Source organism: Urtica dioica, chromosome 7, assembly GCF_054948205.1.
Source record: "Urtica dioica subsp. dioica isolate 48M chromosome 7, U.dioica_male_clone48M_v1_H2, whole genome shotgun sequence".
NCBI lineage: Eukaryota > Viridiplantae > Streptophyta > Magnoliopsida > Rosales > Urticaceae > Urtica > Urtica dioica.
In genome coordinates this window covers 27,097,046-27,114,303 of record NC_142762.1, presented here as the reverse complement: position 1 = coordinate 27,114,303, position 17,258 = coordinate 27,097,046, and the positions used below count along the sequence as shown (strand labels likewise).

The following is a 17,258-nucleotide window of genomic DNA, read 5'->3' as shown; positions in this document are numbered from 1 at the left end:
CTTTCATTCAACTATATTATCTCTCATGTATTAATACAAAAAATGACATGAACCATGTATACTCTCTTAAACATACTATGCAACTATTTTATGTTCGTCGTACGTGGATTTTTCCTAATATAGTTATGAATTTTTTATCCTATATAATTATTCAATGACCTACTATCTATGTATCTATATGGTCTTAGACTATGAGTAACGAATTTTATTATAATTTGGTTCTTTAAATGATAGACTTGCTTGTATATGTGAAAATTAATCAATATTACTATGGTTCTTATTCATAGCGATTATTACACAAACGTTAATGTTATAGTTACTATTGATGTTGGATTTCGTCTTCTATCGATAAGTAAACGTTTGGGCCCACTATAATTGTGATTGGGCCCATGCCCACGAAATCGGTTCATTTTGAGAATTGGGCCGATTTCGGTTAACTCAACGCGCGTATTCGCGGGTTGCCCAGCTCGCTCAGTCAAATGGCGTAATTGCATTCCTGAAGATCCGAACAATGCGTATCCATCACTACATCCACCACGTAACTGCCTCGCTTAAGATTGGATCTTCAACGACATGTGTCTCCTCAGATAATGATGAGCCCAACAACCGACGCATGACGTGTCCCCGAGAAGACCAGAGCTCCTCAAGTGCCGCCCCCTCGAATATAAATATATGATGAATATGCTTTCATGGGCACACTGTATTATTGTAATCCACTTTTGAATTAATTCTTTGTAATTATCTCATGCTTAATACAAAGCCCAGAGCTATCTTTTGATCTCCTTTTTCTCTTGAATTACATATTTGCAATCTTAATTTTTTAAAATTGGATTTAATCTCATTACGAAATTCTGAGGTCCATCTCAATAAATCTTAATCGACCTTTTTCAACCACGAATTGCTGAGACTATTTTTTGTGTGATTCTTCACGTCAACGGTGACTAGTTCTAATATATATTATTATTATTTGTTAGAATGTGTCCTTATTTATTAATAGGATGTTTTTTTTTCAAAGAATTTATTTTGATTCACTCCGTTGGCCAATCCAAAAGCTGAAAAAATGTGTCCATTTTTTACCGTTTGTGCTCGAAATTTGTCTATTTTTTTCCATAATCAATCAAAATGATAATTTGGCCAATTCTACTACTAGGCTCAACGTGCAAATACATTTTTTCCCTTTAATTAATATTTTTTTTTCTTTGTATCCTTTTGTCTTGTTTCCTTCTACACCCTCAAAACCCAATCTCATGATTCCTTTTCTCTTCCATCAGAGCTCTCTCTCACTCGGCGACGGCAAAGCTGGCCATGGAGGGGAGGCTCTTCGAGGTCGTCAATGACTTCGACGCGGCGGCAGGGTTTAGCGGCGAGGCTGGTCGTGGAGGTGAGGCCGTTTGAGGTCGTCTACGAGCCTGGCGCGACGACGGAGGTTGGCGGCGAGGCTGCCCGTGAAGATGAGGTTGTCTACGAGCCCAGCACGACGGCGGAGTTAGGTGGCGAGGCTGGCCATGAAGATGAGATCCTCAACAAGCCCGGCGCGGCGGCGATGCTGGCCATGAAGTTGAGGTCGTTCGAGGTCGTCTACGAGCTCGACGCGACAGCGGAGTTCAGCGGCGAGGTTGGCCTTGGAACTCTTTCTTCTTTTAAACTTTGGAGGATGCTCAAGATATGCCTCTTTTATCCGGATCGATGGGTTCGACTATTAAAAAAAAAACTTCGGCGGTTTGTATTTTATTTTCGGTGATCGACACTATTAAAAGTTCATCATTTACATTCATTTACAAAAAGATTTCTTCTTATCTGGTTTTAATCAAGGATTAAAATCTCGCATCCCGCGGCCGTACCGCACTTTTTTTTTGGTATCTCGTCTCGTACCGTGGTATCTCGTGGTATTTGATGAACGTTCGGGGTATCTCGTATCGTGTGGTATACCGCATTTCGCGGGATATACCGCAAAAAAAGGGTATTCCGCGGGGTATTTGAACAAATTTTTAATTATGATTTTGTATAAGTTTAGGATACACAATCTATATAAATTTTAGAATAAATTTTACAAAATTCCAGACATGAAATTTTAAGTAGAGTGCAAATAACACATGTAATATAGAGTTCTCAAGCAAAGTCACACTAAATAAAGAAAACAAATAATTATACACATAATAGAGAGTTCTCACACAAAACAACACACAATATAATAAGTGTACTACAAACCAAAGCATAGTAAAAAGTAGAGTTCACAGTCATTGTCGCTACTCGTATGTAGAGTGTCGAGGGCCCTGAAATGTATGAGATTGTTGGTCTTGCATCAGGCAATACTCGTACCAAGTCATCATGTGAGCATATGTAGTCATATAAGTCTCCACGTGACGATCGTAATTACACTGATCTAATGCAACATAAATGGAGTATTTTGGAAAACCTGGTCGGTAATGAATACGAGGTTGGGGCTTATGTGGCTGGTAAAAATCCCTTAAAATGGGGGGAGAGACGGGGATGACGGAGACAGGCACGGGCACTGGGACTATCATGGGATACTCAGGATAAGTGTAAGACCCGCCATGCGGCTCAACTGGATGCGAGGATTCTGAGTCCTCCAGTGTAATCAAGAACCCACCTAAAAACTGTGACAATTGATCAACATCTTTGCTAGTAGAAGAGAATGACATTGCATCAGAAAAACCTCCGTACGTATTGCCTCCATATCCTGACTCAAAAAAGGCTGGATTCATGCGGTCGTATTCATCGTCCGTTTGTGGTACGCTATATCTACCACCGTCGCCGAATTGCCCGCCACGTTCTTCACCACCACCTCCTATGATTATAATAAAAATGGAATTAGAAAATAAAAACTTGTTTTATTAAATTATGAGAGCAATCTTACCTGCATTATCATCCGAGGCATTACCAGTATCATCTGAAGAACTTGAACCGTCTAGAGTCTCTCGATGGGAGGGAGAGGGGGGGCGGACGTGTTCGTTCAGAACTCGGTTGACATCAACTCCAAGATTTTCAGCCTCTTCAGCAATGTGCATATCTGGGTTCTGATTTTCATCATCTTAGTGAATAGGGTCAATCCAGTGTAACATCTCATCATCTCCTTCATTTTCGGCTCCCGATCTTTCAAAAGCCCGTTCGATCATGTCCAAAGGTTCTAAAGGCACCATTGAATTTTCGAACTTGTACTTCATGTCTCTCATGTTCAGCTTCATGTTGTAACTGCAAAATACAAGTTTCTCCAACCTCTTGTATGCTAGGCGGTTCCGCTGCTTTGTATGAATGCAAACGTGCTCCAATTTCTTTCGCATGCTGATGAAGACGCGGTTTGAGAAAGGATTCGCATAGCTAATTTTTGCAATGTCGGAGTAGCATTTCCATAAAGCCTTTTTTGGATTAAGGTAGAAAGCTGCATACAAAAAATAGATATTTGTTAATAACTCTAACATCTAAATCTAAATTAGTAAAACCTATTAAAAAATGTTAAACGTAACAGTTACCTGCTTCATGTAAGGGATGACAAAGTTGGCTGGTCCACCTGTTCTCGACAATATCAACAACCCATTTTTTCCCGTGAAGTCCTTCCAATCTTTTTTTCATCTCATGGAATACGTAGTATAGTAATCCCATGGTTGGATGAACTTCGGTATCGACCAGTCGGAGACAACTGTACATCGGCTCAAAGATACTGCAAACGTCGTCAACTCCGTGCCAAAATCGTTGTGACAAAACGTTCTCCAAAGCAGATCTACCTGTCTGCGTACGAGCTAGCTTGTGCTCATCCCACCATTGACTCGTAAACATTTGCTTCAGCGCAGCTCTTTTTTCGCGAAGACTTCTAAGAGCCAAATATTTCGTAGCGAACCTTGTCGTCCCAAGACGCACAATTTCACCTGGGGAAATGTCTCTTAGATTGGATAGTAGTTGACCGTGATTGTAGATGAACTTTGATATCATTCTAGCTGCCTTAACGACGGCAGCGACGTTCCCTCTCTTTCCGATATCTTCAAACATCAGGTCCATGCAATGAGCGGCACATGGAGTTCAATACACATTGTATCTGTAAAACCCCGTACTTAATTAATATGATACGTTTGAAATTAAAATAAAAAATTACAAATAAAAGTTTTACCTCTTCATCTTTTGTCCAGCCCTTTTGTAGTTAGAACCGTTATCCGTCACAATTTGTATAACATTGCTCTTCCCAACTTCGTTCATGGCATCTTTGAGGATGCCATAAATGTATTCTCCGCTCTTGATCTTGTTGGATGCGTCAATCGACTTCAAGAATACCGTCGTTCCAGCACAATACACCATTATATTTATGATACTTAGCCTTGTAGGGCCCGTCCAACCATCAGATAAGAACGTACATCCAAACTTCTCCCAGTTTGGCCTTTGGTCATCGACATATTTTTTCATGTCAACAACCTCGGCATCAAGATACTTGTTGTGGATATCATACGGAGACCGTAATGGAACGTTAGGACCTGCAACTCAAAATACGTAATAAATAAACTGAATATGATAAATTTGAAATTAAATATGACAAACTTCAAATTTACTTACCAAACTCCTGAGCGGACTGTATCATGTTTCGAAAATGATGCGAGTCTGCCTTAGATGCCGAAATTTGTTCGTGAACAAAGAACTTGCATATGTTTCTTCCGAGTTTCATTGCATATGCTGGTATGGACATCACATCAACCCTTTGCTGCCGAGAACTGGGGGATTTGTATAAAGAAGGAGCTAGTGGTCGCGTTCGTTGCAAACGGGGTTCCGCTGAAGATCCACCGGGTCCCTCTCGTTCTTCCCTCCACTGCTTAGCTGCTTCTTGCTGTCTCACCCTCTTCATAGTTGATCGGACTAAGACCTCTTCGTCTTCGTCCTCTTCATCTGACTCATATCTACGAAGTCCTTTCGTGGTTTTGGATCGAAGATACGCTCCAAAACTACTTTTTGACTTCTTCTTATCAGATACGGTCAAAAGACACTCTCTCATCTCCTCCCTTACTTCCGGAGGACACTTATCACACACCGTAGTACTTCTTCGATTATCTGCAGCGGCAAGGTGATTCTTTACCCTAGTAACACATCCGCCTTTCATCTCATGGCCACAAAAGTTGCACACAAAAGCGTTCGTCCTTCCCGCAATGGGCGTACAATATTTTCGGGCCGGATCTGAACTCATTCTTCAAGTAGTAAATCTAAAGCAAGAGATCAAGGATCAAAACATGTCAACATCAACAATAATGAACAACTAACAATAACGAATAATCAAGAATTAAATAAAACAAGCAAACAGTAATCAATAATAATTAAATTACTACCATTTAAAAAAAACACATTTCACAACAACATCAACAATAACAACAACATTTAATTAAATAAATTACTACCTAAATTCGGATTTAAAAAAAAAAACCATTTCAAAATCAAAACGACTTCAATATTAACAACATATAATTCAAATTACCAACTAAATTCGGAATAAAATAAAACTCATCACCATTTAAATTCGGATTCACAACAACATTTAATTAAATAAATTACAACCTAAATTCGAATTTAAAAATAAACCATTTCAAAATCAAAACGACTTCAAGATTAACAACATATAATTCAAATTACCAACTAAATTCGGAATAAAATAAAACTCATCACCATTTAAATTCGGATTAACAACAACATTTAATTAAATAAATTACTACCTAAATTCGATTTAAAAATAAACCATTTCAAAATCAAAACGACTTCAAGATTAACAACATATGATTCAAATTACCAACTAAATTCGGAATAAAATAAAACTCATCACAATCAACATTAACAACATCATCAAATTATTCAAAATTACTACATACATTCGGATTATAATAACTTCATATCAATAATCCATTAAAAAATACTCAACAATCCAATCAAAAAATCATTCAAAATTCAAAAAAAATAATCAGTTTCGAACCTTACCACGCGAGATCGGGGGTACACGGCGAGATTTGAGCACTTTTACACCTCCAGCGCGCGAGATTCGGGGGTACGCGGCGAGATCCAGTGAGATCTACGCAGATCCGGTCTTCAGCTGCGCAAGATCCGGAGGTGCTCTTTCTCTTCTTCTTCTGCGGAATACATGCGGAAATGGGGGAAATTTTCGCAAAACATAACTTCGGGCGGGCGAGATTCGGGGATATTAAAGACGCGAGATAGGGCGCGAGATTTGACCAAACTCGCGAGATATACTCGTATCCCTCTCGCACCCATCCCAAACGCGAGATACCCCCATCTCATGCGAGATTTCAAACCTTGGTTTTAATTCGAAAACCCCAGTCTGATTTGTTCGAGGATGGGAATTTAGACAGAGATTTCTTTTACTTGTACACATATACATAAAAAAAACAATAAGAAAAGAAAATAAAACCATTTAAAACTAGAGTTAAATGGGAAAAAAATCATAATTTCCTTCTTTTTGTGCCCAACATGTGATAAGCACGTGGTCAAATGCTTGCTATTTTAACGTCATATATAACAAAATGGCTAAATGCAAAACAATGGCTATCATGATGGGGAAACGCTTTAGATTTTTTTGTTCGGGGTCCAACTTGTTATTGGTGACGTAGTTGAGGGGCAAAAAATGTCATTTTTTTAATATTTTTTAATACAAGAGCATTGACTCATCCTGGAATTTCGGTATGGAAGTACACGTAAGGAAACTTCCGTTGGCAAAATTGAGCCTGACAGAATTTTTTATTTTCGTGCTTGCGAAAATGGCAGACTGCCTTCCGACACGCGTCAGAAGCGGCAGTGAGACATGCAGAAGAGGAGAATGAGTTTTATTATCGTTTCTTACCGTTTCCTTTAAATAAATAATACTAAAAATATTTTTTTTTACTTCTCAGCCTTTAAAAATGTATCCGTTGGCCAATACAAAGATTGAAAAAATGTGTCCGTTTTTTTTGCACTATAACCCCACTTTCATTTTACACTATATATACATACCAATTTCTTTCAATTTTTTACAACCAATATTCTCAAATATCATTCTCATCTCTCCACAAACTACAATTCTCTCTGCAAATATTCTATACACTTTATATTATATAGCATAATTTATATAATTAAGTTGTTATATAGTTTATTTAACGGTCTTGACGAGAGGAACTTCCACACCGATAACAGGATTAGGTGGAACTTAACATTTTTAATGTTGAATTCCTTCTTGGCCGATAGATATGTAGAGGTTACACGTGAATATGTGAACATAAACGGTGGCCATGACATAACCGAAACAGACATCGCAGTGGCTACGTGTTTTACTCATTCTTCACTTTTTACGATGAAACATGTGCATTGTCCACCGTTTACACACCCACATCTTATTTAGCGATACATAGTGTTTAAAAAATTATCGAACATCTTCACGATTGCAACCATTTTGAAATATTTCAACCAGATGTCGCAACTATGAGAGCAATTTTTTTTTAAAAATATTTGCATTCTAGACCCTCGAATGAAATTTGTGGGTTGTCTTACATTTTTACAGTATTTAAAACGTTATACTGGTGAGCAGATTTTTTGGCAAAAAAGAAGGTTTTTTCTCCGGGTAAAAAAATGCTTCATTCCACTGCTCTTTTCCCTCGTTTCTGTTAGCTCTAACCTGGAAGCCTGATCATGGTTGTTATAAGAGACAATGTTTACGTAGATTTCTACGAGATAGAAGATAAGCGTTTCTAGGAAGGGATGGCGGAACCGTTCGTCTTTTGGAGGATAGAAGAAATTTCTCTTTCAGTTTGCTTCTGAGTAGGGTTACTGCTTGTTGGTTGGTCGGGATCGTGGAAGAATGTATGGATTTCGTTTCGGAGGTCAGATTTTGGAGGAGATATGTCGGAAATGGTTTTTCTTTAATTGTGGATGTTATGGTCAACAAGAGAGGTTCTTGTTTGAGGCTCTTGAAGGTGGCCCAAGGAGAAGGCAGGATGATCCTAATCCCAGAGGGCTCTCGGAGAAACGGTTGGAGAGGTTTTGCGAGGATTCTGAGTTCGACTCTTAAAAAATGGTCAGCAGATCTGTCTTTCAACAAGGGTCAACGCAGCGAGGTCAACAAGGAAGTCAATAAGGAAGTCAGTTTTGCAGAGGCAGTGCTTGGCCAGAAAAGAATTGGGAAGGAAGTTCAGCCCGAGCATTCTTTTGTCCCCCACGCTCCTTGGGAAGATCGGGGGATCGTAGGAAGTGTTTGCAGGAGGTGTTCTCGAAAGATTCAGGGTTCGAAATGAGTTAAGCTTCTAGGAGAAGAAGGAAGCACTCGTAACTCTCCAGTTGTTCCTGCCTCCCCGCTCAGCTCGAGGATCTCTGATGAATTCAGAGTTGGGGAAGCAGAGGAGGTTTTGGGCATTAACGAGCCTGATCACTCTTTTATCCTAAAGGGCTTCGATTTGGGATTGAAGAGTGAGGATACTCTTTCAAAGACGAGTGACCACATCGCTCTTATTCACTCCCCCGAATGTGCTCAGTTCACAGCCCCCCCCCCCCCCCCCCCCCCCCCCCCCCCCCCCCCCCCAAGATGTTGGGCATGGGCTGATTTTGGAGTCGGCTTCAGCTCGTGATGATACGTTCGAGGCTTTGGATGGCTCGGCGGCTCTCTTCGAGTGCGATGCATCCTCCTGCAGCGAGGAAGACGGCTTCCCGGGTTCCAGAATCCCTCTTCCTTCCGCGCTTTCTCGGGATTCCGAGTCTCCAAAGTCTAATGGGTTAGTGCAAAGTGGCGGAGATCAGGTGGTGTCTTCTCCCGATCGGAGAAAAGGGAAGGATAGGAAGATCGAAATGGATAAAAGAGATCTTCAGAAAATGGCCTATCTACTCAGCTTACGGAAACCGAAGTTCATGAGGATTCGTTCCGGTTTTTATGAAGTTTTTCGCTTGGTTTGAGAGGAGGTTCGGAGGATGTTTTTGGTTTTCGTGGATTTCAGTTTGGTGTTTTGGTTTTCCTACGGAACAACGAGCAAGGAGCAACGGGCGGGTTTTTGTTTTGCAACTCTAGGAAGTTTTTTCTCAAATAGGCTCGTAGGAAGTTTGCTTTTGGGGTGTCCCTTTTTCTTTTTCTTTTGTTTCTTTGTTTCCTTTTTTGGGGCTTGTTTCGGGTTTTTCCCGTAGCCACTCATGTAATCGGTTTTCGCATGTTTTTAATAGAATGATGTTCTCGTTTAAAAAAAACGTTATACTGGACAAGATTACGTAGCACATGATCATACTAGGGTCGTGGAAGAGTTTTTTCAGGGTTTACCAATGAAAATTTTTAACTTGTCCCAAGCCGAGTCCACCCCGACATTCATCAACAAGTAAATGAATGTTTCAATATGTAGCTCGTTTTGTCCGAGGCGGAACTTCATCTCCAAGATCGTCACCACATCCCCCAACCACTCAAGAGACGTTTGAACACGACGAGATCGCGCTACCTCTCAACAATTTGCCTCCGTGAACCAAGACGACATCAATTTGCTGGCATTGGCGGCAACACGAAAACATGTTTTCGATATTGTCCAAAATGACCCGAGATGTACATTCGATCCCTGTTTCAACGGTGTCGACCGAGTCAGCATTTAGTAGCTCAGGTCGCATCATTGAGGATCGAAAGCACATTTTAAGATCCGAAATGGTCGAGGCACTCACCATTTACAAATATTGGTGTCAACACGAACACCATTCTCAACGAACATTTGTGAACATTGATCTTGTTGATAATTTTGATATAAACTTCCAAAACATGACTATTAATGAAGAGTTGTCTTATTGTAATATTTTACTCATAATCTTGTTGTAATGTTTTTACCTTTTTATTTATTTATTTATAAAGTTATTAATAAAGATGCAATTCATTTTACATAGTAGTACCTTTTTTTAAAATTTTAACATTTGAGTCACGTTCATTTATCATTTAAATTTGATTTTTAATTTTTTTTATTACATAATGAAAATCAACAGAAATGCTAATTTCACAGAAATTCCACTTCCGTTAAACAATAAAAAGTAAAAAATTGCGTAACGAAAATACCGCTTTCATTAAGCAATAGAAAGCACACTACTATCGAAATTGGTATTTTTGTGTCCTTCCAATAACCAGAGCATTGACATATCATCATAGAGCAATTTCAAACATTGATTTACCCGCTTTTAGTAAATAAAAGATAATATTGATGTTTTTAGACACTATCAATTTTGTGGTGGACCAAAAGGGCCTGGGGATAAAATAATGCAAAAACAAATTCCAACGTTCACTTGATCCGACGTGGCAAACTTGAATCGAAGTTCCGCATTCCCTCCTCTTCTTATTACACATCTTCTCTTACATTTCGCCGCAAAGAGATTCAATACTTCTTTATCTCTCTCCTCTGATTCCGATCTCATACAACAATCCCCATCGCTATTGTCGTAGATTCTCAACAACGGTTCGTCTAGGGTTTCGATTTTCAGGCCCATCGATGACGAAGACTAAGCGCGGATCGAAGCAATCGGGAGTTGATTCGACTCGCGACGAAGAGGAGAAGAGAATCCGCGATCTCGAACAGGAAAATAAGGATTTTCAGGTTATTTCTCGAATTTTTTTAATCCTGTATGTTTCCTTGTGGAGTCTGTTTGGTCAGTAAATTTTTTTGGGAAAGTGGAGATAATTGCGAATTTCAAAATGAGTTAGTTCTGTCCATTAAATTTTATAAAGATGGGCAGGAGTACTCCTAATTCTTTAGCTTTTGAGCTATATTTTTGGGATTTTCACTTAAAACATGACTGGGTTTATACCGCTGAGCTCTAGTTTTCCAGAAAGACTATTTACAATGTTCTTAATTGTTTGAAGCTTGAACACAATCGGAAGAGTATAAAATTTTCTAATTCTTTTAGAAAAATTGTATGCAATTCCGTACTATGTCTGATATGGTAAAAGAAATTGAGTCATGAAGAACAGTTGTCTTGAGACCCAAAATGTGTTTATAACTAAATTATTGTCTTAAAATCTCAATACCTTCCATTTGATAATAATTGGCAGAAAGAAATTGAAGAACTAAGGTTAAAACTTGGAAATGCCCCATCGAATTCAAGTGGCAGCGCTGAGAAGCTCAAAGATGAATATCTTCAAAAACTGACACTCCTGGAAGATCAGGTTGAATACCTTAACTGGGTAGATGTTATGTGTTATACAAGATCTTGATTGGAGAAGGAGTGTTTTATGAAGGCTTTTGAGATTGGTTACTTACAATGGATTTTGATATTAGGTGGCTGATTTGAAGAATAAGCTAGAATACAAGTCGCAGTTTTCAGTCCAAAGACCAAAAGGCGATGATGCAACAAAACAGTCCCAATATGAGATTCAGAGTTTAAAGGCTCAGAAGGTTTGGAATAATTTTAGATGATATTATTCATTCTAAACAACAATTATCTTCATTACTGAGCTGTGAACTACTCTCTAGGTCCAATTGCAATGTAAGATGAAGGTGGAATCTTTGCAGTTCCGACTATGCAAAGCTTCTCTGGAAAAAGAGGTTTTGCAGGTAATAGTTCAAGACAAAACTAAAATGCAATTCCATATTTCATATCACACCAGTCAGCATTTAGGTTTGCTGGAAACTTGCTGCACTTGCGGTGTTTAATACTTGTATTGTAGTATGATTGTTGCAACATTTTAAATTACAACCTATTAGAAGTGTTTCAAGATATCTTTCTTTTCATCATCAGATCAAGAGAGATGGCCGAAGGAATCAGTATGAGATGCAGAAACTGTCAGATGCCAATCAGATACTAAAGCTGGTAGGTATACTCAAACTTACGAATATCGATGAGTTGTTGACACTTAAACTTTTCCATTCGTTCATCCTTGTGTGGTAGGTTTTGCAACGAAAGAGTTTAGAAGCTTCCATTGCTACTAAACGGCTAAGAGATCTGTTAGAATCTCGAAAAGCTTTGTCACTAAAGAGGGCTGGTAAGCAACCTACCAATTTTATTTTGCTCATAAATGATTCATGCAAACATATAATCACACCTGGACACATCAAAGAAAAAAAATATATATTTAACAACCCCTTAATTATGATTGATGCAGGTGCCAGAAATGTGAGCAATCCAGGAATTCAGGTAGTTTATTAATATGTAAAAGTTGAATCCGTATAAAAAAAAATTGTATTTCATCGTATGAATCATGAATATCTTTCTTTTGATGAATGTTGGATAACTTCAAATTATCAAGGATGCTCTCCTGACAGTGCATCTTCTTTTGGGTCACTCGGGGCTTATGCTTCTCACTAATTAAATGACAATATCAATGCAGATTTTGGAGAATGAGCTTGACCTTACAACACAGTTGCATGCACTATGTTCTGATTATGAACGGCAAATGGATGTGTGAGTTTCAAAAATATTTCTTAAATCTTCAATCATGTGATATACCCGCTAACATACTGGCAGAATTCACTAAGTAGCCACATAAGCCAATTTTAGGAATGATATCTTTTGGTTCTCTTTGGTTTATCTGTTAGAATGGTGGGAGAGTATGCCACGGAACCAATTTTACTAATGGTGTCTTTTATTTCCGTTTGTTTGATCTGGTAGAATGGTCGAAGAAAATGCCACGCTCAAGGAAGAAGTGGAAGTACTAAAAGAAGAAAAGTCGAGGTGAGAAGAAGGCATATAATAGTTACTCTCAGTGTTTGGTCATCCGACTATATTTGATTTTGAACCAATCCTTTCTCTTCAGGTACGTAATTCAAGCAGAGGATTTTGGTTCCATAGAGAAGGATCTGGACATCAAGGAGCTGAAGGAACAAGTAGCGAACCTGAGTGGTATGCTTAGACAGTTAAGGGTACAGAAAACCGAACTCGACGGTAGCAACAAATCTCAGGTAAGCATTCCAAAATGTAGGACTGTTTTCTTCTTTCAGTTTCACCTGTGATAAATAAACAACTCTGAATATATACAGGGCGTTTCGAGCGATCTATCGGTGAGGGTTGCAACCACCAGCGAGCAGTCGGTGAAGAAGAAGAATAAGAAGAAGGAGAAGAAGAGCTTGTTAGGATCAGAGTGTTCAGAAACGAGTGATGTTACTCGGAACAAAAGCGGATCGGGTGTGTGCTGTTCGTGCAGCAAGAAGTCTCTGTGCAAAACGACAAAATGCCAATGCCGTCACGCCGGCGGAAGCTGTGGGGCTTCCTGTGGCTGCGTGGCCGCCAAGTGCAGCAACAGAGAACCATCTCCGGTCCAGTCGCCTCAAACACAGACCACCGCTGAGAAAAAACCGTTGGAACCGGTGAAGTGTGCGTTGCTCGACGACTCTGCCGAGAAGAATGACCTTCTTGGGCTGGGGAAGAAGCCTTTGTCTGACATTGGTAATTTACGGTTGCGACGCAAGGCATAAAATTCTGGCAGCAACTTGTGCTGTTCTTGTGTTCATGAGTTTGGATTATGACACACTATCTGGTACTACACCATGAGTCTACTGATAGAAACCCATTATCTAGAGACCATTGTTATGAATCTCACTGATTGCACTTCTTTCTTTTCTTGCTGCTAAAATGGAAGCAGATCCTGTTGTGTGTAATAATTCTCGTTGCCATTGAATTCATATTAGCTTGGAAAGAAGCAACTTTTCCACACCCTAATTCTGGTAAATTATTTCAAATTACATGCCGTAGAAGCCATAATACTTTTATATTTCTCAAACACGAATTTTGAAAGGGTAAGAGAATAGAAAACAGAAGTTTGAAAACACAAGACAACCAAAATTTATGATTCTTAAGCCATCATCTAAGGCAGGTACCAGCCTGAAATCGAATACGACATAAATATTCTCTACCGCTCTCCCTCCGATAACAAAAGAACTCAACTACAACCATACGATAAATTAAGGACAAATAGTTATAAATAAGCCTAATAAAATGAGTAGAAGACATCGCAATAACATGGGCTTGTTGGTCGATTTTCCATGAACCGCGTATATCTGAACGGTACTAAGCCGATTGCTTCATAATTTGGCAGTAGATTGTTACAGTTATGAGTCATCGGGTCCGTGAAGAATCATTCGCTAATTCCAAGATTATTAATCCAATGTTTGAGTTGATCGGAAACGCATGATGAGCCCGTCGAACCATACGAGCTGAATTTATTGACGGCATTTTCTACACCGAGAAATTCGTAAACATCGTTGTCAAACACCGGATCCAGGCTTCTTAGCTCATCAAGACTCAGATGCAGAAGCTGGCAGTTTCTTGAAACGCACATCGCAACGGCCCTTCCAACTATATCATGAGAAGTTCTGAAGGGAATTCCCTGCAGATACCAGAGATAAAATGAGCTCCATTATTTACGAATTCAAACTTTTGGACAAGAGTAAGAGGATGGAACTTGCCTTTTTCACAAGATAATCAGCCAGTGTCGTTGCATCGAGATGGCCAGCTGGTAATGCTCTTTCAATTCTTTCTTGATTGAAAGTGATGTTCTGCGCAAACTCTGCCGACACTTCGAGCATCCCCAATATTGTCTTCACACTGTCAAATACAGGCTCTTTGTCTTCCTACCTCGAAATAAAACATAAAGGGTTTCTTAATAAAACATGGATTTGTAAGTAGGAGATTACCAAACATACGAGTTTCAGGTACACGGATATTCCATGAATAAATTTAAAATCTAAGAAAATAGTTCAAAGGGAATGTTCGTCCAAAAAGGAAAAGGAAACGACACTTTGAACCTACCCTTCAGCTAATCAACATATACTGTGACTGCTTAGGTCAGCTTTTTATAAAGTACGAGAGAGAAATTTCACCTGCAGATCACGATTGTAAGCAAGTGGAAGCCCTTTGCAGAGTGTGAGAAGGGTCACCAGGTCTCCCACAACTCTAGCGGATTTCCCTCGAACAAGCTCCATAGGATCTGGATTTTTTTTCTGAGGCATGATGCTACTTCCCGTTGAAACGGCATCACTAGGAGTGATAAATCCAAACTCTTCCGAGGCCCACAATACCCATTCTTCCCCAAGCCGGGAAAGATGAATCGCTGTGATAGCATTAGCAGAAAGTAACTCCATGACAAAGTCTCTGTCTGACACTGCATCAATACTGCCAATAAATTAAGTTAACTGGCTATCCAAAGGAACCATACTTTACTATGTAAGTTTAATGCAAAACCCATTAAGACACGATACGAAAAATCTTATTGCAGTAGCACAAACAACACCAAAGTCAACATACGAATTCTGTCATGGATTTAATAAAATCACCAACGGGAATACCTGTTACTCATCGGGGCAGAGAAATCTAAGGCCTTGGCAGTCATAAACCGGTCGATTGCCAAGCCAGTACCAGCGAGCGCACAAGCACCTAAAGGACAAAAATTCAAACGAACTCTGCAATCTTGTAAGCGCCCCTTATCACGTTCAAGCTGTAAAACAGAAAATATTTTCCCACAATGAAAACACTACAGAAAAAAAAAAAAAAAAAAAAAAAAAAAAAAAAAAAAAAACAAGTGCATAGACTGAGCTATAAATGGTTGGTCCAGTACTGGTAACATGTTTGATTCAAAGAGACATATTCATGTATTCTAAGCTCGTGTCTAACTATCTTACAAATTATCAGAGCATAAATGCACTACAAGGTTCGATGACCAAGACATCAATGGAAATAAAATCGTTTCCTCCCACAAATAAATGAAACGAAAGAATGAATCAATCCAAACCTGCTCAACAAATGCTAGCAGAAGATGCTGCAGAAGAACAGGCTGTGCTCTCTGCAAATGGGTATAGCCTGGAACGATTAGACCCTCGTTCTCCACCGCCAACTTCACCAGCGAAACCTGAAGATGTATGATCTGGTCGACCAGCGAATCAATCGCATCACGGCACCACAATCGGAAGTCGGTCATCACTTGATCGTTTCTACTCCGAGCCGTGTGAAGCTTCTTCGCCGGTTCGCCGATCATATCGATAAGCGCCGCCTCAATGTTCATGTGCACATCTTCCCGGTCAGTCCTCCACACAAACTCGCCCTTTTCGATGCTCCTCTCTATCTTATCCAGGCCTTCAAGAATACTATCTCTATCACTCATACTCATCAATCCCTGAAACATTATTATTTCTCAGTTACCAACCCTTTTTTTTATCTTCAATGTAACACTAAGATCAGGCCACAACACATACAAATATTCTTTAATGTTTTGTGATAATCTTTGAGTATCTACCAGGTTCGACATTGTATTTTCTTGATTTCATATAGAATATTTCATTCCCTGTTGATGAAACTGAAATAAATATAACTACATTGGAAATTGATATGTTAAAGCTCGTAGCTTTTTGACAGCTTGGTGTTCCTAACAGATAAAGATGTCACTACAAGCCTCGAATTCAAATACTTTCATCACATTATTCCGATAATCACTGAACACAATAAAAGAAGCGGAGAAATTCGAACCTGTTGGGCGAGCATGGAGGCGTGAGCTCGGCTCCCTCTGATATCCTGCTTGTAGAGGGCTTTGTCGAAGGAGATGGATTCCGTGAACCTCTCGACGGCGTCGGTGACGCCCTTCTCGAATCTTCCGCCCCACAGCTTCGCCTCCTTCCCGGCCGGCTGGGACTGGGCGCGAGACATCGCCGTCGATCTGCGACGGAGGGCGAGGGAGGTCGGAGAAGGGGAGAGAGTGTTGAGCTTCGAGGAGGAGAGCGTGCGAGGAGTGAGAGTTTTGAGTGATGTCAGAGAGTCCATCAGTTCAACTTTCTCTCCGCTGTTGTTTGCTTACCTTGGGAGACGATTGCGGCTGGGCGATTTTTCGAGGCGGCCACTCGAGTTCAAACTCTCGGAAATATCCGCTTAAATGAATAGGGATTCTCTCTGCTGTATGACCAAAATATATTAATATATTAGAATTAATGTCATTTTTAATCCCTCAACTTTGTAGCTTTTAATGACTTAAATCCCGAACAAAAAAAACGGCGAATCAGTCCTCCGTCTGAGTCACTATTTTGAATTTGGTCCTTCTGTTAATATGGTCATAAAAAATACCGGAATTGGACCACGTGTATTTCACGTGTTGGGCATGAAATGGATAATTATTGTTTTGCCCTTCGCCGTTATTTAATTTAAAAATTCTTTTCTTTGATATTTAATATACGCGTTGGTCAAATATTAGTTTGATAAAATCCCCAAATCGAGTAAGGTAGGGCTGAAGACGAAGATGGCGATTTGAAGTTTCTTTTGTTCATTTAGAGCCTAGCCAAGTAGAAGATAGATGGAATCTAGTAACACAT

General features: G+C 39.6%; 2 protein-coding genes across 2 annotated transcripts; one reads left to right on the top strand and one right to left on the bottom strand.

The window, feature by feature from the left end:
- Nucleotides 1–10,328: 10,328 nt before the first annotated feature.
- Nucleotides 10,329–13,660, top strand: LOC149390604 (chromosome-associated kinesin-like protein). Its single transcript, XM_089619445.1, has 11 exons — nt 10,329–10,568; nt 11,024–11,137; nt 11,250–11,366; nt 11,445–11,525; nt 11,710–11,781; nt 11,860–11,953; nt 12,074–12,105; nt 12,299–12,372; nt 12,580–12,642; nt 12,725–12,869; nt 12,948–13,660. The coding sequence occupies exons 1-11, from the start codon at nt 10,464–10,466 to the stop codon at nt 13,380–13,382; spliced, it is 1,332 nt and encodes a 443-aa protein (XP_089475571.1). The 5' UTR covers nt 10,329–10,463; the 3' UTR covers nt 13,383–13,660.
- Nucleotides 13,661–13,693: 33 nt separating this feature from the next.
- LOC149390603 (L-Aspartase-like family protein) lies at nt 13,694–16,835 on the bottom strand. Its single transcript, XM_089619444.1, has 6 exons — nt 16,426–16,835; nt 15,695–16,075; nt 15,252–15,400; nt 14,787–15,078; nt 14,373–14,537; nt 13,694–14,293 (listed from the first exon to the last, which is right to left on the bottom strand). The coding sequence occupies exons 1-6, from the start codon at nt 16,714–16,716 to the stop codon at nt 14,042–14,044; spliced, it is 1,530 nt and encodes a 509-aa protein (XP_089475570.1). The 5' UTR covers nt 16,717–16,835; the 3' UTR covers nt 13,694–14,041.
- Nucleotides 16,836–17,258: the final 423 nt, after the last annotated feature.